Below are 27,983 nucleotides of genomic sequence, written 5' to 3' on the forward strand. Positions count from 1 at the left end.
CACTTGTTTAAGATGGTTAAGGCATGCAGTCAGAAACCACAGAGCAGCATTACATCAAAATGAATCTTGAATTTACTGTACTCTGCAAATGGATTGAACACATGACTACCAAGAAAAAAAAACTTTGACTGTCTGTTACAACATCTGCAACTGTGTAATACATCACACAAGTCACAACTGGTACAATAAAATTGTGCTAAAATTGTAATTGACACTGTAATGATGTAAATGTACTGTGTTCCAAGTCACATTCAGAAAGCAAATGAGTGTAAAAAAAAAAAAATTAACTTAATGAACACTTAATAGACTATTGAGCAAATGGAAATACAACCTATATGCTTAAGGACTGTAGATACAATCAAGCAATTGTGGTGTGCTATTGGCTGTAATAGTCACATCATCACTCCGGTCAGTCTGCAGGCTTGCTGTCTATTTGGTCACTAGCAATGACTACTCACAGATGTAATAAAAGCAGCATTTTGAGCAGAATATTATGCCACATCCGTACTCTTTGCTCTTAAGTCCACTTTCCCAAGCATTACTGTACATAGAGTTATATTTTCCCATCTTGGACTTAAGTGATGTAAATGCGATGGAAGTCATTGGCTCCAAAAGCAGCATTACACTTGGGACATTTCCTCTGCCGAGTATCATAACGGGTCTTCAAGCACTCATAACAGAAGACATGGAAACACTTTGTAAGCACCGTCTCCTTATCCCGGGTATTACAGCAGGGGCAACGCAGCTTAGCCTGAGAAAAAAAAAATGATTCATGTCAGTAATAATAGTGTCAAAACCAAGATTTTTAAAATGAATAGAATAATCAATATTTTACTTTGGTAAACACCATCTTATCATTGAATCCTGTATTTTGTTTACCTTGTACTGATTAATTTCTTCTTGCAGGATCTCATCTGCATCAGTATACATCTCCACCTTCTTCTGTTTCTCGAGCTTTCGGCGGAGTCTTGACAAGTCCTCCTAAAAAAAAAATAAAAAATAACAGTACCAGATGAATTTAAGGGATTTTTTATACATTTCAGTTTGTGTTTTCATGTGCACATGTTTATACCTGTGCACGTTTGAGGTTGCCACTTTCCCTTTCACGTGCACTCCGGTTTTCCAGCACAGAAGCCTGGATCTCCCTCAGCTTGGCCTGAGTGTGATCCAGCTGCACCTTTAAATCCTCAGCCAACTGAGCTGCTTCTACTGCCTGAGCCCAAGAGAATGAGTTAGAACACAGGCTGCACTGTAACTTGCACAGTTCCACAGCACATTCCAATAGTAATGGTTTTAAGAAAATATAATGGAGTTCCAGGATATGATGGAGATCTGTGATGTGCTTCTTACTTTACGCTTATTGAGCTCTAGGGCTTGTGTGCGTAGTGCCAACTCTTTCTCCAGTGTAGCCAGAGAGCTTTGTAGGATGCCCTCCTTTTCCTCCAGCTTTTGCACAACCAGCAATTGAGCATCAACCTGGAAACAATGTGAAAAAGATATGCTTCATTTTTAAATTGCTGATACAGAAATATGTGCTTCAAACATTTGCAAAAGCGAGACTGTGCTGAGTTTTCTGCATACCTGGGTTTTGAAAGTGAGCACCTGGTCAGCCAGTTCTTCTTTCTCCTCTCTAAGCAGTTTATAGATCTGGTTGGATTTGATTCTCTCACTCATCAGCTTGAAGTTGGCATCATCTTTCTCACGCAGCTGCTGCATTAAGCGACTGTTCTGTTCCTGCATGTCCTCAAAAGCCTGACCCGTCACGTCCATCTCACTTAGCAAGGCTTCCTCTTCCTGTAGAAAGAGACATATGTATCATTAAAGCATTCAACACTACTGAAATCAGAGTAATTATACTGTATGTTAAAATAAGGCAGAATTCCCTTAAGGTCAATCTGACAGACAATAAAACAGGACCAAACATACCTGTTTAGTGGCAGTAAGCTTCTTTTGCAGATGTTCAATGGTCTCCTCTGCCACTCGAAGCTTCCTCAAAGCATCTTCATCAGCCAGCTTCTTACTCTCCTTCCTCTCTCTCTCCTCCAACTCTCGTACCCGCTGCCTCAACTCATCCACCTGCAACCACAACAGAAAATTCACTAAAACTCTGTTGTACCTGCAAGAACATTTGCATTACATACATGGATAAAAGGTGGTGAAAGTTAATGCCACACAGACCTCTGCTTTTGATTTTCTCTCAGCTGCCATTAACTGCACTTTGTCTCTCTGCTCTTTTGGAGCAGACTTATACATGTCGAGCAGCAGCTTCATCTCCTTCTGCGATTCTTGTGCTTTCCTGACACACACACACACACACACACACACACACACACACACACACACACACACACACACACACACACACACACACACACACACACACACACACACACACACACACACACACACACACACACACACACACACACGTGCAGAATTCACTACTTTGATACCACTGATGTAGGTGAAGGTAAGAACGATTTTTGATCAGTCGTTCAACAGCCCACAGGATGATAAACAACTTGGATTTCAATAAACTTGGATATTATTTCAGTCAACTGGTTAACAATATTCTCATTATGATATTTAAATTGTTATTAAAACTATAGCGACTGCACAAAAACTAATTAATCAAAAAGCAACAAAGCAAAATAAACATTTTGTAAATAAACTCTTACAACCACATCTATTAAACTACCTATAAACAGATTGATTTCTGTGTTGATGACAATAGAATGTATACAAAAAAAAAAGTGAAGAATGTTTTCTATGTGTACTCTGGTAATTCATTCAAGAAAAATGCTAGGCATTCTGCCAGACCATGGCAGAATTAACCAATGCCACTATGACTACATATGCCACAGAAAATATTACTAATAAATAGCAACAAGTTCTCATGAAAATTCCTTCAGTTGTTTGTAAACCTGCCACCTAAAAAATGAATCAGAACATGAGTCTAGTCCATTATTAAACATATAAAATGTTGAACATGCCCGAAGTACATACAAATAAATGATATATTTTATTGTGTATATACCTAAAATAGGATTTATTCAGGCCTGTTCAAGTGGGTAAAAACTGAGGCATACTTGAGCTCTGTTCGTAGCATCTTCAGTGTGTCGGAGTCTTTTCTCTTCAGCTCCTCACTGCGTTGCCGATCTCGTTCCCGTTCTCTTTCTCGCTCTCTCTCTGCCTCTCTCTCACGTTCTCTGGCTCGTTGTCTCTCCAACTCTCTCCTCCTTTCCTCCTCCTCGTCTTGCTCATCCTCCTCCTCCTTTTTCACATCCAGTCCTCCGTCATTTACACTCTCCTCCAGAGCTAGCATACTGCCATTGTCTCCACTCTGGCACTTGATCTGAATAATAAAAGTGTGTTAATTATCATGATATAGTATAACTGCCAAACATAGGTGGACATTTGTCCATCGCGTCCACATCTGCTCTTTAAACATCTCATTGCAAAAGCATAAGCTTTTTGCTAATAAAACAGCTGCCACTCCTCAGTGAATGGTAGATTTCAAAACAGGGTCATGGGGATTTTTGCCCATTCAGCATTCCAAATAATTTGTGTTCAGTTTGGTTAAGGTCAAGGATCTGTGCAAGCAACTTGTGTCCTTCCTCTGCAACATGACTTCACTGACTTTATAGTCCTCAGTGTGTAAACCGGGGCACTGATAGGCTGGAACAGATTTGGCCCGTTAGTTATAGGAAGGAATTAACAAGGAATTCTTAATGAACTTTCGTAAAACTTTCTTTTGAAAATTTAAATTCTAAAGACAATCTTTTTAATTCACATTTTGTAGTTTTATACAATCATGATGTAGATTATCAGTACCATCATAAATAATTTTTTTTACATTCATTGACAATTTATTACAGTTGCAGATTTTCTGTTAAATTATATTTAAAATATTTCTAGTTTAGGTTTTTATTCATAATTATATAAAATACCACTTCAAAAAATTAATTAAAAACTGCCAAAATCTGATACGTTACAAAGGATGTATGAACTTAACCTTGTTGATTTCCATCTGGGTCTCCCGTAACTTCCTCTTGTATCTCTGCACATCTCCCTTGAGCTGGTGGTTATGGTTCTGAAGACTGCTGATTAGGTGTCGCATTTCTCTGTTTATTGGCCCTACAAAGCAACAGCCAGTAAAGAATTAGAGATAATGATGCAAGCAATGCGGTAGTGGTTACTGAATCTGATGCTTGAGATCTACTAGATTACTGTCAAAATAATGAACAATCAGAACTGATGAGAGAATCCAGCACCTCCCACAGACTTCCTCACTTCCTCCATAATTACAGTAAAGCAGTGTGCATTAGAAATTCACTGCTGCTGAATTTAAACTTTGATAAGTCACTACCTGCTTGCTCATTCGCTGCAAGATTCTGTTCAAACTCAATCCGTAGCATCTCGTATTCCTTGCGCACTTGAGCTAGTGTGTCCTCTAACTGGATGACTTCAGTTCGCAACTTCTTCTGAAGAGACAACTCATCACTCTATAAAAACAAAAAGAATGAAAACATATGGTCAAAAATCTAAATTAGCAAATTTACTTAAGGATCCAATTAAGGATTAATACGAATGCTGAGGATGGAGCCACCAGGAATAAAAGGCAGATGTAGGGGACAGGGGGGTATGAAGACAGATGATCTGCTGTGGCGACCCCTAATGGGAGAAGCCGAAAGAAGAAGACGACGACGACATTTGGTACAAAAAAATATATAAATTACATGGGGTCTGATAACAGCTTAAAAACTCTGGACCAGTGTCAGTCCGTATTTACTATATTTTACAATTCAGCTTAAAGCAAACCACCATTCATGCTTCTGCCATTCCATTTATCTTGTCGACAAAATTTTGCAAAGAATCTGCTCGTTGATGAACATGGGAAACAGTACATTTGTGCATCTCCATTGCACCTATATTTGGAAGAGAACAATATACAGAAATGTATATTTCACGCATTCAAGATGCTCACCTCCATGTGCTCTATCTGGCGTAGGTGAGCATTTTTGGCAGTAAGCAGCAGAGCCCGGGCCTCATCCAGCTGCGTCTTCACTCCCAGAGACTCGTTATACAACAGAGAGAACTGAGACTGAAGACACTTGTACTCCGGCGTTTCCTTTACCACCTCCTCTGGAATGTTCCGAAGGTCGATCTTTAAGAAAGAAAAGCAGAAATCAGAGCCTAGAAAATGTTGCTGTATGAAAAAATACGGATTACCCTTTCGATAATTTAAAAATAGTAAATAAAATAAACTATGCAAGGGTCAGATGTGTGAAAATGATTAATAACATATCACAAGTGTTGTGCTTTAGATGTGTATTATGCATATATGTAGAAATACAATCTAAAATCTTACACATTAACATATCATGCATCCCTATGCAAAATGTTGTATTTACAACTTGGTCAAGAATCCAGTACCTTGAGCTTCTCACTTTCTCTCACTGCCTCCTGTAACTCCTGCTGCAGTTTCTCCAGCTCTGCCATGCGGCTATTGGCCAGCTCCTGATTCTGCTCCAGCTCTGCATTTAGTGACTCAAACTGAAAACATATTTAAATACACATTACCCTAGAAGATGTTTTTTATAACAAACAGCTATTCCAACAGGTTACATGATTAACTAGTATGCACTCACCAAACATTTTATTAGGAACACTTGTATTTTATGGAATTATCCAATGGCGATTCGGTTCAGCAGCCTCAGGTAATGTTTACATTAGGGCTGAAATGATTCCTCAAGTAACTTGAGTAATTTGAATACAAAAAAAAAAAAGCATAGAGGCAAATTATTATCAGATTAGTCAATTTAACTACACATGGTGCACTGTTTCCCCACAGACCATTATTACTGAGGCACCACCCTCTAAACCCTCATTTAGAAACGCCACTTTTTCCGCTCGAAGGTTGTGCACGATATCGGTGTCGCTTATTTCCCTTCTCGCCTTCTGTGTTTTCACGTTGTGCGTATGCAGGGATCAGTTTACTCACAGGTGCAGACTTTCTCCCTTCAAATTATTAGAATTTTTTTATAAATCACAACCGTTGCGTGGAAAACGGGGTTTTCAGCTTCGTTCTGCGCGTACACCATGTTTATAAATCAGACATCTGGACAGCTGAACACAGAAGATGCTGCAGAATGAAAAATGGAGGAACGGAGTGAAAACGGCGAGGGGCGAAGAGAAGATTTGGGCCAAAGAACACAAGAGAAAGTTTTCAAAGTTGGGGATCATTTCATACTAAAACAAAGAAAACACCATACGGTGTGTTTACACTCCCCCGACCCCCCCCCCCTTTTTTTTTCTTTCTTTTTTGAATTAATTTGAAACAGATTTATATATTTGCATATAATTATATAATTGAATTAGAATTTTGATGTAATATGGAAATTAAATGCACTAAATGGGTTTAGTTTTCACAGATATTCTTGTATGTAATTTCAGCAATAAAAATGGAAATTTTTCTAAAAAAGGAAACAAATTACTTTAACATTTTAAGAGACCCGTCTTATTTTCTCTTGTATATTTAGTATTGGTTTTTAATAAAGAAAAAGGACTTCTTATCCGATTATTTGATAAATCGGTTCTCTCAGAAAAGTACTTTGAGTCAACAATTTTGCTGACAGAAACACCTTGCTGATGAGAGTTTGATGTAGAATGGCCAAATTGTTTTGAACTGAGAGAATGGATACAGTAAGGCAGATAAACACTAATATTATGATGTGCAGAAAGGTTCCTCAGGGTGCACAGCATATCAAAACATAGCTTTCCCTTTTCTCAGCCAAGAAGTGGCTACATCTCACCACAACTGGACATTTGTGGAAGACAGAGACTGGAAAAACAAAGTCTGGCTTGATGAATCTCCATTTCTGCTAAGACACACAGATCGTAGAAACAGTATCTGGAACTGAATATGGCAATGAGTTCAATGCTCTTCAGTGGCTTTTCTGGTCACCGGATCTAAATCCAACAGAAAGCCTTTGGGAATGTGGTAGAACAGAAGATTCGCAGCATGAAAGTGCACGATGCGGTCATGTCAACATGGATCACGATCCAAAATCCAGGCTGCAAACAATTTGAGAGCGATCTGATGCTCTACCTACTATATTAAAGTGTTCCTAATAAACTGCTCAGTGAGTGTAATTCAAGTATTTTAAATTTTGTAAATTACCTTCTGTATGTTGAGAGTTATCTGACCACCAGGTAAGCCACCAGACCTACCAATAGCATGGTAGCCTGAATTCAGCTGAGAAGCAAAAAAAAGTTATTTTTCAGTATATATTCTTGTGCCTCAAAATAACTTCCATTTAAGTCAGTCAGTTTGAACTTCTCTTCCTCTGCTGACCTGTTCCAGGGCCTCTGCAAGGTGCTTATTGAGCTTCTGCTCTCTCTTGCGAAGCTTCTCGATGTCCCACTGCAGGTCCTCCACAGCTGTCTCCATCTCCGAGACTTTAGTCTCAGAGCTGGTCACTTTATCAACCAATTCATTATACTGTAGAGAAATTAACAGAAAATGTACAGAAGAGGAACAATGTTGTGAAAAATGTTTCTACCACAGTTATGGAATGCAGAGTCTCTAAAAACATTTATTAAAGATACAGACATTACAACAAAAACATGATCTGAATATAATCTCTCATTTAAGTGAAGTACAAGTCTACAGCAAAAAGTTGCCATAAGACTTAGGTTATGTAGTTATTCCACCATGAAGTGCAGAAGATTAGTTAAATGAAAGTTACACATATATATTCACTAATGCATATTATTTGTCTTTGTTTTACCAGTAGATTGGCATTGCAAAACAACCATATAAGAGAAATCTTTTACTATAAATCCCATGTAATAGTTTTAAATTTCACATGCAAATACACAAACCACCAGTGGGCTGTATAATGAGTACCTCCATTGACATTTTGTGGTGTCTTCCCTGCAGCGAGGAGGCAAGATCTTGGAGTTTATTGTTCTCTTCGAATAGACTGCGATTTGTGGAGATGATCTCTCTGTGACTATCATCCTCAGATACTAATGATGAAAATGACAAAAGTTAAGTCCTCCCTGACATACTGTTCAAATATTACAATTGCAATGACCTGCTAAGTTTCAAACATACAGACATGTGAACCGCTTTTTTTTTTTGCTTTGGTTTTACACAGTGATTTGTTTAATTTGGCTGTTCCTGGTAATTATTAAATTAATCACGTCCTCAAGCCTTTGCTGTTATGAAGTTGATGAAACTCAATTTGATTATATATGCAACAATTTTGAATTGCAGCTGTAATAGGCCAATTTAAAAATTTGTCTATTCAATGTTGATCATTCGTCACTCAGTTTTATGTAAATCTATACTGTTATATCAAATTATGCTTTTAAAACTTTACAAGTATAAAGTTATAAGTGAATCAAACTTGTTACCTGCAGCTTGAGTACGAGCACACAGATCTTCAATGGCGCTGTGCAGGCCGTCAAAGATACAGACTATGCAGGCCACTGCAGCTTTGCTGAATTGCATCCTGTCTTGTAGCTGAAGGCTGAGCTCCTCTTCACTGCTGTTATCCAGAGTAGAGAGGAAAGCCTTTGCACTTTCACTCAATAGAGGAGGTGGAGGAGGGGCTACAAACAGAAAGTAAAGGGGATTTTTGTTTTTAATAAAGCCATTTATAGACATTGAAAAAAAAAAAAAAAAGGTTTTATTGTGTTTGCCGTTTAATATTAATCGTTTTCTTTCGGCTGCTCCTATTAGGGGTCGCCACAGCGGATCATCCGTCTCCATACCCCCGTCCTCTACATCTGCTTCTTTCAACTCAACCACCTGCATGTCTTTCCTCACCACATCCATAAACCTCCTCATTGGTCTTCCTCTATTCCTCCTTCCTGTTGGCTCCATCCTCAGCATTCTCCTACCGATATACCCCATGTCCCTCCTCAGCACATGTCCAAACCATCTCAATCTCGCCTCCATCACCTTGTCTCCAAAACATCCTACATCCGCTGTCCCTCTAATAAACTCATTTCTAATCCTGTCCATCCATCCTCATCACTCCCAACAAAAACCTCAACATCTTCAGCTCTGCCGCCTCCAGCTCCACCTCCTGTCTTTTACTCAATGCCACTGTCTCTAAACCATACAACATCGCAGGTCTCAATACAGTCCTATAAACTTTCCCTTTCATTCTTACAGATACCCTTCCATCACACATCACTCCTGCCACTCTTCTCCACCCACTCCAGCTGTTTAATAATAATAATAAACACAATAAAGACAATAAAGTGTTTACCAGCAATTCCATCAACAACTGGCTCCTTGGGCGGCTTCTCCGCCGTATCAGTCTGCTCCTGCTCCTTATCCTGCTCCTGCAACTGGAGTTGTTCAGACTGCTGCTGCCGTTGTTCCTCCTCGTCTGCTGGCAGTGGAGGCTGTGGAAGGCCATCTTCTCCTTCCAATTGAGTTGGCAAAGGAGCTGGAATATCAGGGGTGGGTAAGGGGGCAGTTTCAGGATCAGGGACAGATGGTGGAGGGCTAACAGGGGTCTGGGCAGGCACTGGACCAGCCTTAGGTTCAACTCGCTGCAGCAACTCCTGAACGTTTTCTTCAAGCTGTACAAACGGAGAAGATGCTTCACATTAATGACAGTGTTTATTTGCTGTTTTAAACAGCATCGTTTTTACCTTCTATGTGCTGGTGAAGGAATGGTGCGCCATAGCTGGACTAGACAAACAGTGAATTGTAGCAAAACTATAAATAAAACATGGAAAAAAGAAAGAAACATGCCGTTTCTGTTAGTGTGATTTTTTTCCCCGAAAACATTCTTCACTTGTATTATTTCACTTTTATTATACAGCAAAAAAAATACTTCAAAAGCTTTGCATTTGAGAACACGTGCCTGAGGTAACACCGCCATTAAATATCAAAACAAAGTAATGAAATTAACTAAAATTTGAAACTACATATTTGCCAGTAGCTACTTCAGGTTGTGAGCCATGATGACCAGTTGACGGTCTTCTTGTAATCCCCAAGACTCCAATGCCTCTTTGAGATCTTGCGTGATCTTGTCCCCCTGTGAGGTCTCCTAAGAAAACATGATGTTTCTAAGCATCTTAGTTGCTTATGAAGTTTATTGTTCGACTCATGACTATGTAAGACTGTGTTTAGCGACTCGTCCTGAGATATGAAGTCATCGAGGATCTCTTTTTAACTTCACAAAGGCAAGACGAGTATAAGCTCGGCAGCTCCACTAGGCAGAAATATCTGCGGCTCCGAATCATGTATCTCGGATCGTGTTTTAACCGGTGCTTTAAAACCCTCCATTTTAACTGGGTGGATTGGTGCCATGTCTATGCATGTGTGTGTTGTAATAGCACAGGTTATGTCTCACCATCTTCTGGATTTTCTACCATATGGAAGACACCATTAAAAGTGCTTATACAGGATGTCTAGGTCTGGGATGTCTATGTGGTGTTGAAAATGAGTGAGTTATTTGCAGTTTTTATATTTGGCTATTTTCATTTGAATCCGTTTTCTCACTTGTATCATTTTTCTATCTTTGAACAATTTAAACCACATATGATGCGCCTTTTTTCCCTCAAAATCTCCTCGCCATTCTCATGGGGATTTGTAGGACCCACTGCTGCACCTCCTTCCTACATTGTAGAAGTCCGTGTGTAACGTGTGGACACGTCATGCGCAACGTGAGCGCATCCGCTATAGAGGTGATCATACAAAACCTCTACCGGTTGACAAATTTCTCCGGGTTAATTGAGACTACCGTTATATCACCCATCCCTACTCTGACCAGTTGATGGCTACACAGCCCCGTATAAATGCTAACTGGTGTGTATAAATACTATTTTGGACTGGCAACTTACAACTGTATGCACCGTTGGGCACACTCTTGTGATAACGATTACAAGAAATGAAAAGAGAAAACAACAAGCAAAGTAAAACCTCCTATATTCTAATAGGACTCTAAATTGATGTCCACACATCTCTGCACTGTTACTGCCTTTGTATTTATTCACTTTACATATGTTTACATATTATCACTATCACTTGCTGTAAATATGCCATATATTTATTTGCACTTTTGCACGACTGCTACATTTTGCACTTCTGGTAGATGCCAAACTGCATTTCGTTGCTATGTACCTGTACTATGCAATGACAATAAAGTTCTATCTATCTATCTATCTATCTATCTATCTATCTATCTATCAATCAAACAAGAAAAAATCATGAAAATCTAAAGGATAAAAACTGACAATGATCGAGCTGGAGAAAAGCATCATAAACTTAGATTTAGAACCTGTTAAAAAACCACTCCAACTCCTAATCAGTGTACATAATGTACAACTATAAAGATATAAACAACCATCACTTCAAGTCACTTCATGTTTCTGGTGCAGCTCTTAAAAGTCTCCCACATCTAAACACTGTGGGAAATGAACCAGATCAACTGTTCATACAGTAGATCAGTTTATTTAGTACCTGAGCCCAATATCGGTTGACGATTAGAAGAGTGGCGTCATCAGTCGCCTGTCGTTTTTCCAGCTTCTCAATTTTCTCTCTCAGCTCGTCTTCGATCGCCTGCCTCTGCTCGAGACGCTCAGAGAGCTTCTTGTTCTTGAACTGGATCACCTTCATGTCCATTTCCTCCTGCAAAACACAGCATCACTTCAGCTCACAGCAGCCTGACAGCTGATCCGTCACACAGACAAGAAACTCTACAGCCACCAAGAGTAACGTTGCCTACCGTAGAAGAGACGCCTCCAATGCGGATGGGCTCGATGAGAGTAGTTGTGGTTTTCTCCTCTTTCTTCATCTTCTTCTCGGGTGGCCCAGGAGGACTGTCTCCTCCCGGGGCTCGCTTTCCTCCAGTGCCGGACATATTTTCCTGATCTATAACACAAACAGAGAATAAAAAAAAGATTTAAAAAAACAGTGTGTGAAATTCAGGGATGAATCACATCACTGGTGTTGGGACCAGAAACTCTTTTTATACAGACATGTAGACATGTCTGTTAGTAATGTCTGTCTATCGACTGTCGAGTAACAACTGCTCCGAAATGATCATCACTATATGGATATGAAAACATTCTCATCAGAGAGTGTGCGCCTGTGTTTTTATTTATATATGTATAAATGTATGTGCTCTACATTATGTGTGTGTGTGTGTATGTATGTGTGTGTATATATATATATATATATATATATATATATATATATATAGACAGACAGATAATCTTTAGTAACATACTATAAGTGTTAATTGGGCACACGCACAGCTACAATTTCGTCCCCAATTATAATAAACGTATTATAATAAATGATTGTATTTTATAGCCGATATAGTGCCGATATTATACCGATTATATCGCGCCTGTATGTTAGCTATACGAGTTAGCCGGCTAGCTCGCTCTGCAGCCCATTTGTATACACGGATATTATTCACAAACACGAACACTGTGTATCTCGTTTTAGAGCTCTTCAGATTCGCGCTGTTCTCATGATTTCATGTGAAATCACACCGAACAGCGCGCAGAAAAATCTACAATACCGAGTATTATATTAGCGACCAACCTCTGCTAGCCGCAAAGACCGGAAAAGTGTACAGAAGTGTGAAGATGGCTACGGTCGTATTCGCTCAAATCGTTTCACAATAAAAGTCACCGTGTACAGCAACGACGATTCAAACGCACACGCACACAGATACATACTTTTTGTGAATTATGTTAAAACCTGAGAGTAATCAGGCTCCGAAGGGAAGCCCATCCTTTTCTGGGTGGCACCGAATATCTTTTAATTATAGTTTTATCATTGCTGAGGTTATCAGCTGTTTACTAATGAAGACTTAAATGCACAAACGTTACAGCAATCGTAGTCCAGTGTAACAGTTTATATTAATATCAGTCCAAATCCATCTCCATGGTTCTAAAGTTTAAACCTCTTGATCTTTAGGCTATTGATGAAGAACCATCATCAGCTGCACAGAGAGGCCTCCAGATACACACACACACACACACACACACACACACACACACACACACACACACACACACACACACATATATATATATATATATATATATATATATATATATATATATAGAGAGAGAGAGAGAGAGAGAGAGAGAGAGAGAGAGAGAGAGAGAGAGAGAGAGAGAAATCATGGAAATTTAGGTAACCTCAATGTTATTTAATAGTAAGGACACTGTATACTGTGATCAGGGTTCAAGTAGGGACTCTGGCGAGACTAGCTATAACTAAAATGGAGAGCCAGAAGGTAACACAGACATGAGGAATCTCTGGGATAAGAGACGGCCAACAACATCACAATCAACAAAACCTGAGAGAACATGTGAGAGTGGGGGGACGACAGCGTCTATACAAACAACTTGGGTTCACCAAAACTCTCGACATTGTTACCTCCAGATCTGCTCATTTACATTAACCTAACATAACATTTAAGATAATGTAAGATAACACATTAAAAGGAATGCTTTCATATAAACCTGTAATAACAGTCATTATTACTGTCAAAGTCAGCTTCTGACCAATCACCATCAAACAGCTGTAGGGCAGAAGGACTTTTATCACTCGCTCAGTAGTAATCGGAACACAAAATTTACCCACATTACCATACAGCGTGCCATATTTCAAAATAAATGTTCAACGTATTTTAAGTAAAAAGATTTATTTCAGATTTATTTTCAGTTTATTTCAGTTATTTCATTTTATAGATTTGACTTGCTTATTAGGGAATTCCTCTGCATCAGTGTAATAAAAAAGGCTCTGTCAAATAACCCTTATGCGCATGTTTATCATGTGTCCATGTGCACTACACCACACAGGGAGCCATTAACCACTGTCGTTGCTAGGAGACGTGGCAATACAAGCCGTTTGTTGTGGTCTGGTTTTTGAGTGTCCTGAAAAACTCTATCTGACAGTGCAGTCTTTAATAAAGAACAAAGACATGAACATTGGATCTTTGGTAAGATGTGAACACATTTTATACTTTTAGATTGGTGCATTTATGTAGCTGAAGGTGGATGTAATTAATTGCAAATCCTAATTGAGTGATTTATGTTGTAGGTGTCATATATTCCCAAAAGCAGAATATTATTATGGTATGTCAAAAGAAAGTACTGTTTAATGCCCCTTATTCCACCTGGTATGATCCAGTTAAAGAGTTGTATTGTTGTATGAATCGCAGGGCAGACCTGACTTACAGTGATGCAGAAGAAATCACCAAAACACAGTCTACAGCAGAGATTTCAAGGTAATATAGTTATAAAATGTGTTTTCAGTGTCATCTAACATATGCAATTTGTAAAGAATAAACTTTTGCTTTATGTAGAATTTTGTGCCAGGCATTGCACATCCAGGCTCCTGAGCCCCAGCGGGACATTCTCCTCGAGATGTACACAAACATTGTGCTTTTCTGCAGACAGCAAAAGTTCAGCAAAGAGCAAACATCTGTTCTTCTGTCCATCATAAAGAATGTGCATCAGCTTAACACAGGTGAAATTTCAAAATAGCCGCATGTGGTGATTTGATACAGGGAAATGGTCATCTCCTCATATTGGTGCACGTTACCGTAGATATAGATGACTAACTGTATCCAGTGTGTTGCTGTGTGGAGGTGGATCTGCCTTCTTCCTACTGCATCTATCAGTGAAAAAGAAAACTGTATATTCATTTATTTTCTCCCGCTTAGAAAACTGTATACTGTATCACTAATTGGTATTTGAGTGAGGGATTATTTCCAACATTGTAAACATTATTCAAGTTATATGTAATGCTGAGCTCTAATTGTTACTATACTTCAAGTGAATGTCTACTTGAACTGGGATGAATCCAAATATCAAAGCAAAAGTGGACGTAGTGGACGTATGAGTTCAGACATTCCAAAAAACCCTTTCATTAAAAAAAAAGCTAAAGTTGAATTGTGTTTAGATAATGCACATAATATTTGAAACATTAAATTATAATGAGAACCCCTGCCCTGGTCTTGATTAGTGGTGAGGTTACAGGCCATTCCAAAATAATAATTACAAAGTGTTCCGCTACTATAACTAACTAGTGCTTCATATATTGACTAAAATGCCAGCTAAATATCCTGAATATCCCTTCCAATGTATCATCATTCCAGAAACTCCCCTGAACAACATGGACCAGTGTTTTACATACTGCAGTGAGCTTCTGCTCTGTCATTCTGTCAGAGTATGTATTTTAAACACCTTTTACACATATAATAATATAAAAATATTAATCAAATAATTTTTACAAATGTTTTCTGAAGATATTTTATTGTTGATTGTAGTTGAGATTTAGTTGTTCTTTGTTTTCTTGGCTATAGAGACCCCCATTCAGTATTGATCTGTTTAATTCAGCACAAGTGACTGAGATTATGAAATATCTCATCAACACATATATGAGACATTACCTGCTTTATAAGTACATATTTACACCTCAGGTAAGTTTGAATTCCTGTACTGTTCCCTGCTGCAAATACATGATATAAATAAGCCTGAACATTACTATTCATATTAATAGAATTTGCTTTATTGATTTTTCTCATTGTTTGAAGATGTATTTGGATTTATCACTGTCTTATGTTGGAATGCCAGATGAGCTCACGATGGATCAGCTAGAAACCTCTGGTAAAGAAACCTCTTATTTAATAAGCGACAAGACATTATTCTAGTCTTTACACCTCAAACACCACAGTTTAGCTTTAAACTATATCTGGATATGTTGCAGAAGCAGAGAAGGAAACGAAAAACAAAGCCGATGAAGCAAGCGAGCAAGAGACGGCTTCTACAGAAACCCTGCTGAGTGAGACTGAGGTGTTAAAACAAGGTACATGTACTGAACTACATGAATCTGAAAACCACTGAAACTTCATACAACTGATATTTGTTTAGACTCAGCGTCTTTTAAACATTTTCATTGGTTCATTGTGAATCATGATGAACATGTACTGTATATTTTTTCCTTCAGATCCATCCCCCAAGGGAGAGCTGAGGACAATTATACAAAAAGAAGTAAAGGAGGAAGTGATGCGTTTGACTTCTCATCTAGAAAAACGTTTGCAGGAAAGTGATGATCAGCTTAACACAGCTCTCACTGCACTGGAGACCAGACTTCATGCTAAAAAGTGATCACTGTAGACCAGGGGTCACCACAGGAGTCGCCCGCAGGCCTTTTTGAAAAAAATAAATAGCTCACCATAGCACCACTTACCAGTGAGCTGCATCTATCTGTTTCCTACCTTGTTAAATCATTGTTGATAATTATTGAGAAATCATTAACATGATCAGTGTCTTCATAAAGATGAATATCATTAATAACAACATATAATTAAAGGTAAATTGAGCAAATTTGTTATTTTAGAAGTGTGTATCAAACTGGTAGCCCTTTACATTAATTGGTATCCAAGAAGTAGCTCTCAGTTTCAAAAAGGTTGATGACCCCTGCTGTAGACGCTTACAATGAACCCTTCCTGCTGCACCATACAAATATCACTATACCATATCAAGTCAAGTTTATTTCTGTAGCGCTTTTCACCAGAGACATTGTCTCAAAGCAGTTTTACAGAAATCAACAGTCACTGTGGATGGTGTGCATTTATCCCTGATGAGCAGCCATGGTGACTGTGGCAAGAAAAAACTTCCTTAGATGTTATGAGGAAGAAACCTTGAGAGGAACCAGACTCAAAAGGGGAACCCATCCTTATTTGGGTGACATCAAGAGTGTGATCATTAATCTTTAAACAATACAGAACACTGGAGAGTGAGAACTAACATGAGCACTGGAATGTAAGATTATAAGTTGTGTTCTTTCTACAGTCTTATACAGTCATTATGGATATATAAAACTAGAAGCTACTGAGCAACTCATAAAATAGCTCAACATTTGTGATCATCACAGATCCAACACCAGCTTCTCCATGCCAGAGCCTTTAAACACTCCAGGAGGTCCAGTGTCAAAACTCCACACATGAAGTGGGATACAATTGGCACTGGTACGTCTCTGGATGTTATGGGATTTCATTACAAAAGTGTCATAATTTGCTTAATACCTTCATTATATTTAGTCATAATATATTCTTGATGTAAAAAAAAAGGAAATGTTATAGATTATATATCAAACAAGCCCCATTTCCAGTGTTCACATAAAATGCAAAGATTTATTTAATGAATCAAGTTCAGAATATTAACAGATAAATTACACATTAATATATAAAGAAATCCTGACAGTGATCATGCAGATTAAAATCAATCGTAGCTTTATACAGTACTCATTGATAAATATTTCAAATTAATCGGTTGGTTTTCAAATGGAGAGCAAATTAATACATTAAAAAAATTAAGTGAACAGGAATGTATTCATCGTACACACATGGGTTACTATAAACGACATGTAAGAGCTTTTATGCATTTAGTTTATGTTCTTAAAATGTATACTGTCCACAAATTACCAGTACGGTTACATTTATAACAAAACTTTTGAAGTTTTAAAGTTAAATACAGTAAGGTTTATGATTAAATATATAAAAAAAAAAAGGCTAAGAAGTTAAAAGTGAGCTCAATAACTCACATGTAACAAAGAAAAGTAGTTCTCGTTATTTATGAATAAATAGTTCTATTGTGGTTCGAGTGCCTGTTTGTGTAACTGGATTGGTATCCGTGTTCCCTGAACCATATCAATTACAAAAGTAAGAAAATAATAATAATAATAATAATATTATCTTAGTTAACTGGTTTAAGAATAAAAATGAAAAATGGCGTTTAGCTTTCAAGGTCCTCCAGACCAAGTAAAACGATTTTAGAGGTGTTCTGGAAGAGAGCAGCTCGGTTCTGTTGTTCTCCTTTCTTGACCCAGTGGCCATATATGCGGAAAGCACAGCCATCGATGAGTTTGCGTACAGCTCGTAAAGAGTAAGGGTCCCTCATTAGGAGCTCTCGCGTCAGAGGTCTGGCCCGGTTGTAGCGACAGTACATACGGATACAGGACAAGACGGTCAGGATTAACACCTAGAGAGATGTAATAATAGACATGAACAGGATTCTCAGGAATTCAAGACTAATATTCAGCATTATAATTTGAAGTGTACTGGTATATCATAAGTAAAAAGATGAATGTAAGTAAATATGGTCTAAATTTACCCGGAATGTCTTTCTGGGGCTGAAGCGACGAACGTCCTCCTTTTGGTACTGAAGGAAAAAGGGATGAGTTAAGGCTTGTTCAGCTGTTAGACGAACTGTGGGATCCAGGACTAAAAGCCTTGAGATCTAAGGATGAAAGCAGTGTGAGAAAGAAGATTGAATTCAACGAACTGGGAAGAAATTACACATTTTAATAATATAATTTACACACTCATTATCCACTTCATTAGGAGCAAGTGCTCGTCCATTCGGTTATCCAATCAGCCAATCATGTGACAAAACTGCAATGCACAGGTTCACTAAAACTGGACAAGTGACGATTGGAAAATCTGAGAAACATTAGCTGAGAAAACTGTAACCCAATGTAGTCAACGTGTTGCATTTTCTGTGATGCTTTTCTGCTCACCACCATTGTAAAGAGTGATTAAACTCACAGAAATTCTTAAATAAAAATTCGTACCAAGTCCTTGACAGTATCAGACCTGTCATCCCACTCCGGAGAGCTAAACTGATACCGACCCTCCATGATCATTCTTAGCATCAGCATCTGTTTACGGTGCCAGAAGGGTGGAGATCCAGCAAGAAGAGTGAACAGAATCACACCACAGGCCCACCTGAGGGAAAACAGTTAGCAATTAACAGGCAGAAACTACCACAATTACAATCAAGTCTTTTCCCCAAAAAACCTTCAAACTCCTAGAAGAAAAGCAATGGTTTTATTTTTTTTGATGGTCAAAATGCACTTACAAGTCGACCTCTTTCCCATATCCTTCATGTGTTTCATCCATTGAGCATTTCAGAATCTCTGGTGCAAGATAGCCCGGAGTACCACACAGCTCTGACACAAAAGAAAATTTAAACCGGAATGGTTTTTTATTCATGGGGGGAAATCTGGATTATGGTACTGTTTTAACAGCATCTCACCTCTCAGCTTTTGGTCAGCTTGTAGCTGAACTGAAAAGCCAAAGTCAGATAGTTTAATATGACCCTGGTCATCCAGAAGGATATTTTCAGGCTTGAGGTCTCTGTGTATGATATTAAGGGAATGGAGATAGTGGACTGCTTCCAGGAGAGCACGCATCATACTTCTAAATGTGGAAAAACAGCAATTCATCAAGGAAAGAGATTATTATTATTTTTTTTTTTTATATAGACCATAATGGCTGTAAACACAAACCTGGTCTCCTTTTCACTGAGAGTGACTTTTTCTGTTAAGTAGTCAAACAGCTCTCCTCTTCTCATGCTGTGATGGAAATGGAATAGGAACAAAAGGTATGGCAGTTAAAGCATTCTTACTTGATCTTGAGGTAAAGTACCAGAAATTTCTAATAACTACCCAATTTTCTGCTACTTTACATTTTCTTGTTTTTATGCTTTATATGTTTGATGGATTGGTTTAACCTACCACACATTGTTGCACTTAACATCTAAAAAAAATTATGATCAATATTGTTGGGAATAAAACATGTTTTTACATCTCCGCTTAACAGAAATCTATTTCTTTAAAGCAACGGAGAGAATTGTATAACTTTCTGAATGTGGGCGCTTAAAAGACCCTGAATGATGCAGGAATAAAGATGAACATGGTTTTCATGGTTGTTATTATTATTATTTCTATAGCATTCACTACATAATCAATTAAAATAAACAAAATGTAGTTGTATTAAACTGATATAACTTTACTTTTGGTTACGATGTGACGGAGATACTTATCAGCTCAAGACTCCTACAGTGTCAGAATGATATAATCAAAATTGTCACAATTTTACAATATGAAGGGTTTTCCCAGGTCATCACATCTACTGAATATGTTGTTCCATAACTAAGGAAAGTAGCGGAAAAGGGCATTATGTAAACCATTACTTACAGGTCAAAAACCAAAAAGATGAAGGTTGCAGATTCATAGGAATCGATGAGTGTAACTGAGGACAGAAACACAGAAATCGTTTTGTTTTATCTTTCTGCACCACACTGCATCAGCTGTAACACAAAAAGTTAAAGTTCTAAAACTCACTGATGGATGGGTGTCCTTTCAGCACATTAAGAACATGGATCTCTTTCAGTGTTGAACTCTTCACCTCTTCCAACTGCTCAGCAGTCATCTTCTCTGCTGTAATCTCAATAATCTTAACAGCAAATTCTTGTCCTGTGTGCTTGTTTACACACCTACGCACCACGCTGCTTACACCCCTGTATGCCGATATATGTTCAACATGAGCTTCATGCAAGATCAGCAAGAATATAGAGCACATGAATAATAATTATAGTACAGAGCAATGGAAAAAAACTGACTTCTTCAGTTTACACACAAACAAAGTGTTCATTAAAAAGTATAAAATGAAAACATTGTGTACACCTGATTATTACTGCTATATGTGGACTTTTCCCAAACTGTTGCCACAAAGCTAGAAGCACACAATAGTAAGGAATGTCTTTGTATGTTACAGAGTTACAATTTCCCTTCACTTGGTCGGCCTAAACCCATTACAGCATAACAATATCTCTGTGCACGAAGCAAAAACCCTTCAAGAAACCCCCCCCCCCAGAAATTCCTCACAGAAAAGTCTAACTTGTTAAAACAGCAGTGGACTGACATTTGGAAATAGATAGTCAGCAAGCACACACAAGTGTGATGGTTGGGTGTTTACAAACTTCTAGCCATTTAATGTATATTCTTGCTCTCTTATACTGGCTGCCATTTTATCTGATACATCACCATTTAGATGGTTTACTTTGTACGGTTATTTTTTGTAGTCAATTCGTTGCTAATCAACCCCCTCTACCCAATTCACTAGTGGAAAGCAACCACCAAAGGACCACTGCTGATAAGATGTAATTTAGACCATGGATCAATTTCACTTGAAATGGTAGTGGCATGTTAGTGCATTGTGCTAGTATCAGTTACAGCAGCATTAAATTTGTTAAATATTGCAGCTTTAAACAGCTGATCACCAGTCACACATTCAACTTTAATGATTCCCATGGTCAGAAATCAGGCACTGACACATATAGGTATAGTCTCTACCTGCAGACCTACGAGGTGTCTTAAAATGTTAGGTGTATTTATTAAATGCACTAGACAGAATATACAGTGCCTAAAGCCACTAGCAAAGCAGGTGGTAAATGATGCACAGGTACTGGCAATATACAACGCCACTTCAGTGTCACTGCTGCCCTGAAATATGAGTTACACTTGGGCCCATAAGTATTTGGACAGGGACGAATTGATTTTTTATATTTTTTTTACTGCTGTACGGAACCACAATAAATTTGAAATGAAGCAATCAACATGGGTGAACTGTAGACTTTCAGCTTTGGTTTAAAGAGGTTTAACAAATATATAGTATTAATTATTTAGAAATTACAGCCTTTTAAATTTTCACAATCCCTCCATTTTCACTAGGTCAGAAGTAATTGGACAAACCGAGCAGTTTTTGTTCAGTGTGGCCTGTTTCCTCAGAATTTGAAAAAAGATCAAAGAAATTGAAAGACACCTTTATAAATGTGAATATAAAAGGTCTTCCCCAAGATACAAACCACTGGCAACACATTTGAAAACAGATTAGACCAGAGTGGGCTTCGCTAGAAAACATCTACAAAGTTTACTTAAGATACAGGAAACTAAGAATGAATTGTATGATAATAATGGAAGAGTATGAAGAAGGAAAGCAAGGGATCATGATCTAATGACACTAATGTTGGCTAAAAGAGACTTGGGGTATAGTTGCTATGTTGGAACAGGTTGGAACAAGAAATCCTAATGCTACAGTCTACAAAGAAATTCTAGAGAATTTTGTATTTCCAACTTTCTGGCAACATGATAACACTGTTGCATAGGCATGGGCTGTAGCAAAACATACAAAATACTAATTTTTTTTATTAGACCCATCTGTCAAAAATAAAAAAAATTTATTTTGGTTAGTAACAAAACTTTAAAATGCTATGACTGACATATCAGTGCAAGAAATCCTGTAGGTTTTACTCACTCACCTGCCAATGACTTCCTTTGATTTATACTTCTGGTGGAACTCTTTGGCTCCCACCCAGTGGGGCATTTCCTCTCCAAGCATTAGATCACGAGTCATCGTCACAACCTGAGGAAACACATAAAGCTCAACCAAGATACTCACGTTCCTTAAAAGCGATTCCTATGTGCTCTGTTTGATGGTTAATAGCTTCACTTTCCTAAAGGTGATGTGCCTGGAAACTCTGTGACCTTCTATGACCCCTCCCAAAAACCTTTCCCATGAGTGCACATTAATGTTACACTTTTGCACTTTTTAGTTATTATATTTACTGTTTAATCATTACATAAGGTGTACTAGCCAGTTGAATTTGTAATGGATTTTAACCCAAACTCATGCAGGCCTATATGTAATGTCTCTTGGGAGGTCGATGAAAAGTTCACCGGAATCACGAGTTTTATAAATAGCCAGAATATTATTGTACACGTGTAAATAATGAGCTTAGCATTCAAATAACTGTATTCAACTGTTCTGGGGTGAAGTTGAATTTACAATTATAGGGGTCTATAAATAAATAGATAAATAATTGAAGCCACTAACCTAAATTACTGTCAAATCATCAAACAGGCAAAAAATAAATAAATATATATATATATATATATATATATATATATATATATATATATATATATATATATATATATATATATAATCATTAATAAAAGAAATAGATAATTTCAAAGCATGCTTACACAACTGCAAGGGCTAGTTAGATATAACTAAACTAGCACGTTAGATATAACTTCTAGGAAAACAAACTATTGATCCGCGCTGTACTTCTCCCGGGTCGCAAACAACACACACACTTTACTCACGTGTAGTTCCCTAAATCATAACCGTCATTAGCTGGAATTATATATCCCGATATCTATTCAAGGTAAACTTCTATCAAACTTTACACCATCGCTAGCCAGCTAGGGTTTCCCTGAGATTGTCATTCGCCCGCTAGCAGAATAAACATGTACCGCGGAACTACAGGTTCTTCTTCTGCTGTTCATCTCAGTCCCACTGTAGCTCACTACTGCCACCAACGAGCCTGGAGCGGGGGGATGCAACATCGTTTATTCATTGACAAACATTTTTTTCAAGCAATAATTTACAAAAAATGGACGAAATGTTCACTGCAACTTTATTTGACTTTTCATCAGTATTGTGGTCAAATTGGTGGAGAATAATGAAGCTTGTCGTGAGTGAAGGAGGGCGCACAGGACGCCTGCGCTGAGGTTTTGTGCAGCCTGCCGACCATGTTGTTATTGTAACTGATCCCCATTGTAACCCTGCAAAAAGCAGCAATTCAATACATCTTGATCAGTCACCCTTAATTACAGCTGAGACATTCTGATCTCTATAATATTACACTGCACCAGGGCATCTATTTCGTGGCGAGACATTTGCAAGTAAGTGTTTTTTTTTGTTGTTTTTTTTTTTTTATATTTATTTTCTCCCCTCAGCCCCTTCATGAGGTGGTTTTTAATCCGTCCGCCCGCTTGACGTGCGCGATGTGCCAGAGGAGCAGCTACTGCACCCGGGGCTGTAAGTGTAATCTGCGCTAATGATCACCAGCAATGAGGGGAAAAAACAGACATCTCCTGCAGCCTGAGATTTCTCTAAATCTACAGTGTATTACACCAAGTCAACATGGCGGGGGATGCTTTGAATTCCACTGAGAAAGTAGCCGCGTCGTCTTTAGTTCTCTCATCGATTTCATTTATAACGCGATCCTGCATTAATTATGACGGTCTTATGACGGTCTTATTTCAGTGCAATAAATACTTTTTGAACAAAACACTTCTAATATATTTGACCATAATGTTGGAGATGTTCCAGATGTGCAGTGTATATATATATATATATATATATATATATATATATATATATATATATATATATATATATATATATATACACACACGACAGATAGATAGATAGATAGATAGATAGATAGATAGATAGATAGATAGATAGATAGATAGATAGATAGATAGATAGATAGATAGATAGGTAGATAGACGTTACACCAGTACTTACAGGTACTTTCCATTTTTTCCTACACTCTCATCTCCCAATATTTACAGATGAGATTTTGCTCAAGGATTGAATTATGTACAAAACTAAATTCTAAGCAAGATTTAAGTTGGGATCATGTGAATGATTAATTTTGCTCTATCATTTTCCTCAGGTGGGGTCACAGTGGTGGTACAGCAAACATCTGCATGTTCAGTGCACTATAAACTCAGTCACTACAGTTTTGTATGACCTTATGAGGAACTTGGATTAAAAGTGTTTTTACTTTTCATTTAAGTTTAATTCTATTGAAACGTGGACACAAATCCACCCTGAGTACATGTATAATTTTTGTAATTGGTTAGCAACAGGTAATATGTTTTATGTAGCCATTACACATGAACTAGTAAACTATTAAAGTCTCTATACACTGGGGAAATTAACACATTTTTAGCAAAATGCTTTCCAAAATTTTTTCATACGTGGTGTGTGTTATATTCTCATGGCTGGGTCAGGAAACTGTCACAAGGCTGCAATGGACATGCAAATCATGGATTTTTTTCAAAATAAATTTACATTTAGCTAAATAGTGTTCCTTTTCCTTATGCATATAAATGTGTTTTATTTCCCTGGTTTTTCTGATTTTCTCTGACTTCCTAAAAACATCCCATGTGGTTAATTGGCTGAACTGCCTCTAGGTGTGAATGAATGAATACTGTTTACAATCTATTCCCAAAACACACATGATAAGATAAGAGTGATCCTGACCTGGATAAAGCCAAGAATGAATGCATTAATAATATAGTAATAAAATGCTTAAATACAATACAATGCAGTTGTGGAAAAAAAAGGAAAATGTATCTCTATTTGAAAATGTATTCACAAAACATGTATTTAAACAAAAATGAAAATGTAATTGAAATCTGAATGTATCCTGCACCAACAATCAATGCAGAACAAAATCAAAACAACAATGGCATGAGAAGCTTTTCTTTCCCTCTTTGTGCTGGTCATCTTTATATACTTTATAGATTATAAAAAAAAAATATTTTTTTGTCATTGGTTTGCAGTCTTGTTTGTAGAGTCTGTGGTATGAGTCACAAGTTCAAGTGCCTTTTGGTGACTGATGTTGCTGACTTGTCCATGCTTAAGACATTATTTTCTGGTATTTAAGAGTCTACACCATGCACTTAAAACTTAAAACGTCGAGATTGTTACAAAAAGACCGTAGTAATTAACAAATCGACTGATGAATTGAACATGAAAATATTTACACCTCCCAGAACAGCTTGTGCACACCTGCTCTATCTTTATTGTATCCTGTGTATTTCCAGGTGTTAAGATCTGTCAAGAACATGAGCCAGATGCCAGAGACGCCAGTTGATGCTCCTGCTGTAGTGACAGAAGGTTTGGCATTTTATTTCACTTTGTAATGAAACAAGGGACATTTAATACTCATTTTAAATCCCTGTCTAAAGCTGCGGCAGTGGACATGCTCATGCTTGGTCATTCTTCTGCTGACAGCACCTGCTGTTCCAACTGAAAGCAAGCAGCCAGCAGGTGGAAAAAAGCAAAACAAAAAGAAAGTGGAAGAGGTGGTAGAGGAAGAGGAAGAAGAGTACGTTGTGGAGAAAGTCTTGGATCGACGTATAGTGAAGGGAAGGATAGAGTATCTTCTCAAGTGGAAAGGCTTTTCAAAGTGGGTATACGTGCAATCATTTGTGGCACAGTGATTGTTAACTTATTCAGCTTGTAGAGGATTTAAATCCTAGTTGTAGTAAATTACAATGTTGTTTTGATGTATGCTGTCTATGTTTGGATTTTCAGTGAAGACAACACATGGGAGCCTGAAGAAAATTTAGATTGCCCAGATCTCATCGCAGAATACCTGCAATCCCAGCGAACTGCTAATGAATCAGGTGGCAAGCGGCGTGCCGACACAGATGGTGACGGAAGAGAGAGCCAGCCTAAAAAACGCAAGGATGAGGTAAGGATTCTGAAGAACAAGAAAATTCACTCACTGGGTAAGAAGCACATTTTGAAATACTCAGAGCCTAACTCGACTTCATGGGATAAACCATGTCTTAATTACCATTCCTTTAATTTAGCCAGAGAAACTCAGAGGCTTTGCTCGTGGGTTGGATCCCGAGAGGATCATTGGTGCTACAGATTCAAGCGGAGAACTTATGTTCCTCATGAAATGGTGTGTATGGAGCTGGATGCCTGGTTTAAAACTGCCTCACCTCAGGTCCTGGATTAGATCATCCAGTTCCTGTTCAGTATCACTTCGAAATCTAGTGATCTCAAATGAAGTGACTTGTAAAAGCTTTGTTTTGTTTTTTGTCATTCACAGGAAGAACTCTGATGAGGCTGATCTTGTTCCAGCCAAGGAAGCAAATGTAAAGTGTCCACAAGTTGTCATTTCTTTCTATGAGGAGCGTCTCACCTGGCATTCTTACCCCACTGATGAAGAGGAGAAGAAGGATGAGAAAAACTAGGCACACCATTGGAAGCTATTACATTGGAATATTTACACTTTTAATCTTCTGAAGTAAAAAGGCAGCAAAAAGGTTTATTTAAATTTACACCACTGAAACACAGCACCTCAGGCAATTAAACAGTACCTGTCATTTACATAGGCTCTGGTATATTTCAGTCATAGCGCAGCTAAGTTTCAGTAGACTACTACTTTTTCTGTTTGTTTTTATTTTTGTCTTGATCACGGAGATAGTTAGCAGCTGGGCAGCTTCTCTATCCAAATTGTATTCTATATCCTGTGTAGATTACAACGCTGGCCATTTTCTACCAGTTCCCAAAAGGCTTTCTTTAAATATATTCCTGTACGTCCTTTACATTGGACCGATTTAAACAAATTGCTGCCTCAACCAAAATTATATATATATAAAAAAGACAAAGATTACGTTTTATATATTTTCCAAAAAACAAGCCAAGTCTGAAACACCCTTGGAGAAATACATGTACAGTGTTTTTGAAATTTAAGAGTCCCATCTAATAGTACTGAATAGTGTTTATTGAAATTCACTCTTACCAGCAAACACAAATCACTGTTTTGGTTATTATTGTAGGTGCTATTATTTAATAAGTTCTTTTTTTTCCCCACAACACTGCATCAAAAAAAAAACTCTATTAAATGTTTGGGGACATCTTGGTTTTTTTTCCAAACATAAACCAAAACTATGCAGTGCAGGAGATATTTAGAGACAAAAGTAATTACTTGAAAAGTAATACTCTGACATGCTCTTCCCTGCCTGTCACCTGGTATTAAGATGCATTAACATAATTGAGCTTGAGAAGTGAAAAATTCAATACAAGCACCCAGTCAGCTTTACAAACCTCCACCAAGTCCTGCAAGAGGCACAGCAGAGCATCTCTGAGGAACATCTGCAGAAGAAAGTGTGTGCAGTAGTTGAAGCTGCTTTGTAAATGTTTGTAAAATTAACATTTAATCATAATTGTGATTTTAAATTATAGTCGTCGAAGTCTATTTTTAGTTGCAAACTGGTGGTCATGTTATTTATAAAAACAAAAACAAAACAAAAAAACCTTGATGTCCCCAAACCACTAATCATTTGCACAGTGAGTTTCTTGACTATTTTATATTCATACTTAATTACCATATTGTAAATCAAGTGTAGTGTCCATGTTTATGGGTTCAAGTTCAATTATCTGATTATGTTCTCTAAATCACATTTTTTTTTTTTTTACACTAAATCATTTTTGTCAGTTGAATAAAAGTAGGATTGATGTAGTTGTTCT

General features: G+C 37.7%; 4 protein-coding genes across 7 annotated transcripts; 2 read left to right on the forward strand and 2 right to left on the reverse strand.

Annotated features, from left to right (window-relative positions):
- Positions 1 to 54: 54 nt before the first annotated feature.
- On the reverse strand, positions 55 to 12,672 carry rnf40 (ring finger protein 40). The gene is made up of 20 exons (XM_083557288.1): positions 12,587 to 12,672; positions 11,760 to 11,905; positions 11,495 to 11,662; positions 9,288 to 9,606; positions 8,425 to 8,622; positions 7,913 to 8,034; positions 7,358 to 7,504; positions 7,184 to 7,258; positions 5,437 to 5,556; positions 4,988 to 5,167; positions 4,370 to 4,505; positions 4,016 to 4,137; positions 3,090 to 3,355; positions 2,179 to 2,296; positions 1,927 to 2,076; positions 1,582 to 1,794; positions 1,351 to 1,476; positions 1,073 to 1,213; positions 880 to 981; positions 55 to 751 (listed from the first exon to the last, which is right to left on the reverse strand). Exons 2-20 carry the CDS (start codon positions 11,892 to 11,894, stop codon positions 575 to 577), a joined length of 3,015 nt encoding a protein of 1,004 aa, XP_083413414.1. The 5' UTR covers positions 11,895 to 11,905; positions 12,587 to 12,672; the 3' UTR covers positions 55 to 574.
- A 1,225-nt stretch (positions 12,673 to 13,897) lies between these two features.
- On the forward strand, positions 13,898 to 17,560 carry cfap119 (cilia and flagella associated protein 119). The gene is made up of 9 exons (XM_083557345.1): positions 13,898 to 13,997; positions 14,099 to 14,133; positions 14,220 to 14,285; positions 14,364 to 14,527; positions 15,159 to 15,229; positions 15,366 to 15,482; positions 15,597 to 15,669; positions 15,770 to 15,868; positions 16,010 to 17,560. Exons 1-9 carry the CDS (start codon positions 13,980 to 13,982, stop codon positions 16,168 to 16,170), a joined length of 804 nt encoding a protein of 267 aa, XP_083413471.1. The 5' UTR covers positions 13,898 to 13,979; the 3' UTR covers positions 16,171 to 17,560.
- Positions 17,179 to 23,260, reverse strand: phkg2 (phosphorylase kinase, gamma 2 (testis); the record flags this gene model as incomplete). 3 transcript variants are annotated; one of them, XM_083557327.1, is made up of 10 exons in its annotated part: positions 17,179 to 18,045; positions 18,178 to 18,303; positions 18,638 to 18,791; positions 18,925 to 19,015; positions 19,102 to 19,265; positions 19,355 to 19,420; positions 20,045 to 20,099; positions 20,192 to 20,367; positions 22,168 to 22,271; positions 23,168 to 23,260. In XM_083557327.1, the coding sequence occupies 10 exons, from the start codon at positions 23,258 to 23,260 to the stop codon at positions 17,800 to 17,802; spliced, it is 1,275 nt and encodes a 424-aa protein (XP_083413453.1). In that variant the 3' UTR covers positions 17,179 to 17,799. The 3 variants fall into 3 exon arrangements, with proteins under 3 accessions (XP_083413453.1, XP_083413454.1, XP_083413455.1); XM_083557328.1 differs by having other exon boundaries at positions 23,018 to 23,172; XM_083557329.1 differs by lacking the exon at positions 23,168 to 23,260 and adding an exon at positions 22,895 to 23,003.
- Positions 23,241 to 27,975, forward strand: cbx1b (chromobox homolog 1b (HP1 beta homolog Drosophila)). Of its 2 annotated transcripts, XM_083557344.1 has the most exons (7): positions 23,483 to 23,599; positions 23,711 to 23,735; positions 25,541 to 25,613; positions 25,731 to 25,905; positions 26,034 to 26,193; positions 26,315 to 26,409; positions 26,560 to 27,975. In XM_083557344.1, the coding sequence occupies exons 3-7, from the start codon at positions 25,562 to 25,564 to the stop codon at positions 26,702 to 26,704; spliced, it is 627 nt and encodes a 208-aa protein (XP_083413470.1). In that variant the 5' UTR covers positions 23,483 to 23,599; positions 23,711 to 23,735; positions 25,541 to 25,561; the 3' UTR covers positions 26,705 to 27,975. The 2 variants fall into 2 exon arrangements, with proteins under 2 accessions (XP_083413469.1, XP_083413470.1); XM_083557343.1 differs by lacking the exon at positions 23,711 to 23,735 and having other exon boundaries at positions 23,241 to 23,599.
- Positions 27,976 to 27,983: the final 8 nt, after the last annotated feature.

The sequence above is a fragment of the Silurus aristotelis genome (genome assembly GCF_946808225.1).
Source record: "Silurus aristotelis genome assembly, chromosome: 12".
NCBI classification, from domain to species: Eukaryota; Metazoa; Chordata; class Actinopteri; order Siluriformes; family Siluridae; genus Silurus; species Silurus aristotelis.

Excerpts from the sequence above, each read along its gene's own strand:
- rnf40 (XM_083557288.1), bottom strand. The coding sequence starts at position 11,894 with ATGTCCGGCACTGGAGGAAAGCGAGCCCCGGGAGGAGACAGTCCTCCT. Across the intron at positions 8,623-9,287 it reads AGTTGTTGATGGAATTGCTG|CCCCTCCTCCACCTCCTCTA; the intron begins GTAAACACTTTA and ends TTCTGTTTGTAG. Across the intron at positions 1,214-1,350 it reads TAGAGCTCAATAAGCGTAAA|GCAGTAGAAGCAGCTCAGTT; the intron begins GTAAGAAGCACA and ends TCTTGGGCTCAG.
- cfap119 (XM_083557345.1), top strand. Across the intron at positions 14,134-14,219 it reads AAAAGCAGAATATTATTATG|GGCAGACCTGACTTACAGTG; the intron begins GTATGTCAAAAG and ends TATGAATCGCAG. Across the intron at positions 14,286-14,363 it reads TCTACAGCAGAGATTTCAAG|AATTTTGTGCCAGGCATTGC; the intron begins GTAATATAGTTA and ends TGCTTTATGTAG.
- cbx1b (XM_083557343.1), top strand. The coding sequence starts at position 25,562 with ATGAGCCAGATGCCAGAGACGCCAGTTGATGCTCCTGCTGTAGTGACA. Across the intron at positions 25,614-25,730 it reads TCCTGCTGTAGTGACAGAAG|CACCTGCTGTTCCAACTGAA; the intron begins GTTTGGCATTTT and ends TTCTGCTGACAG. Across the intron at positions 26,410-26,559 it reads CTTATGTTCCTCATGAAATG|GAAGAACTCTGATGAGGCTG; the intron begins GTGTGTATGGAG and ends TGTCATTCACAG.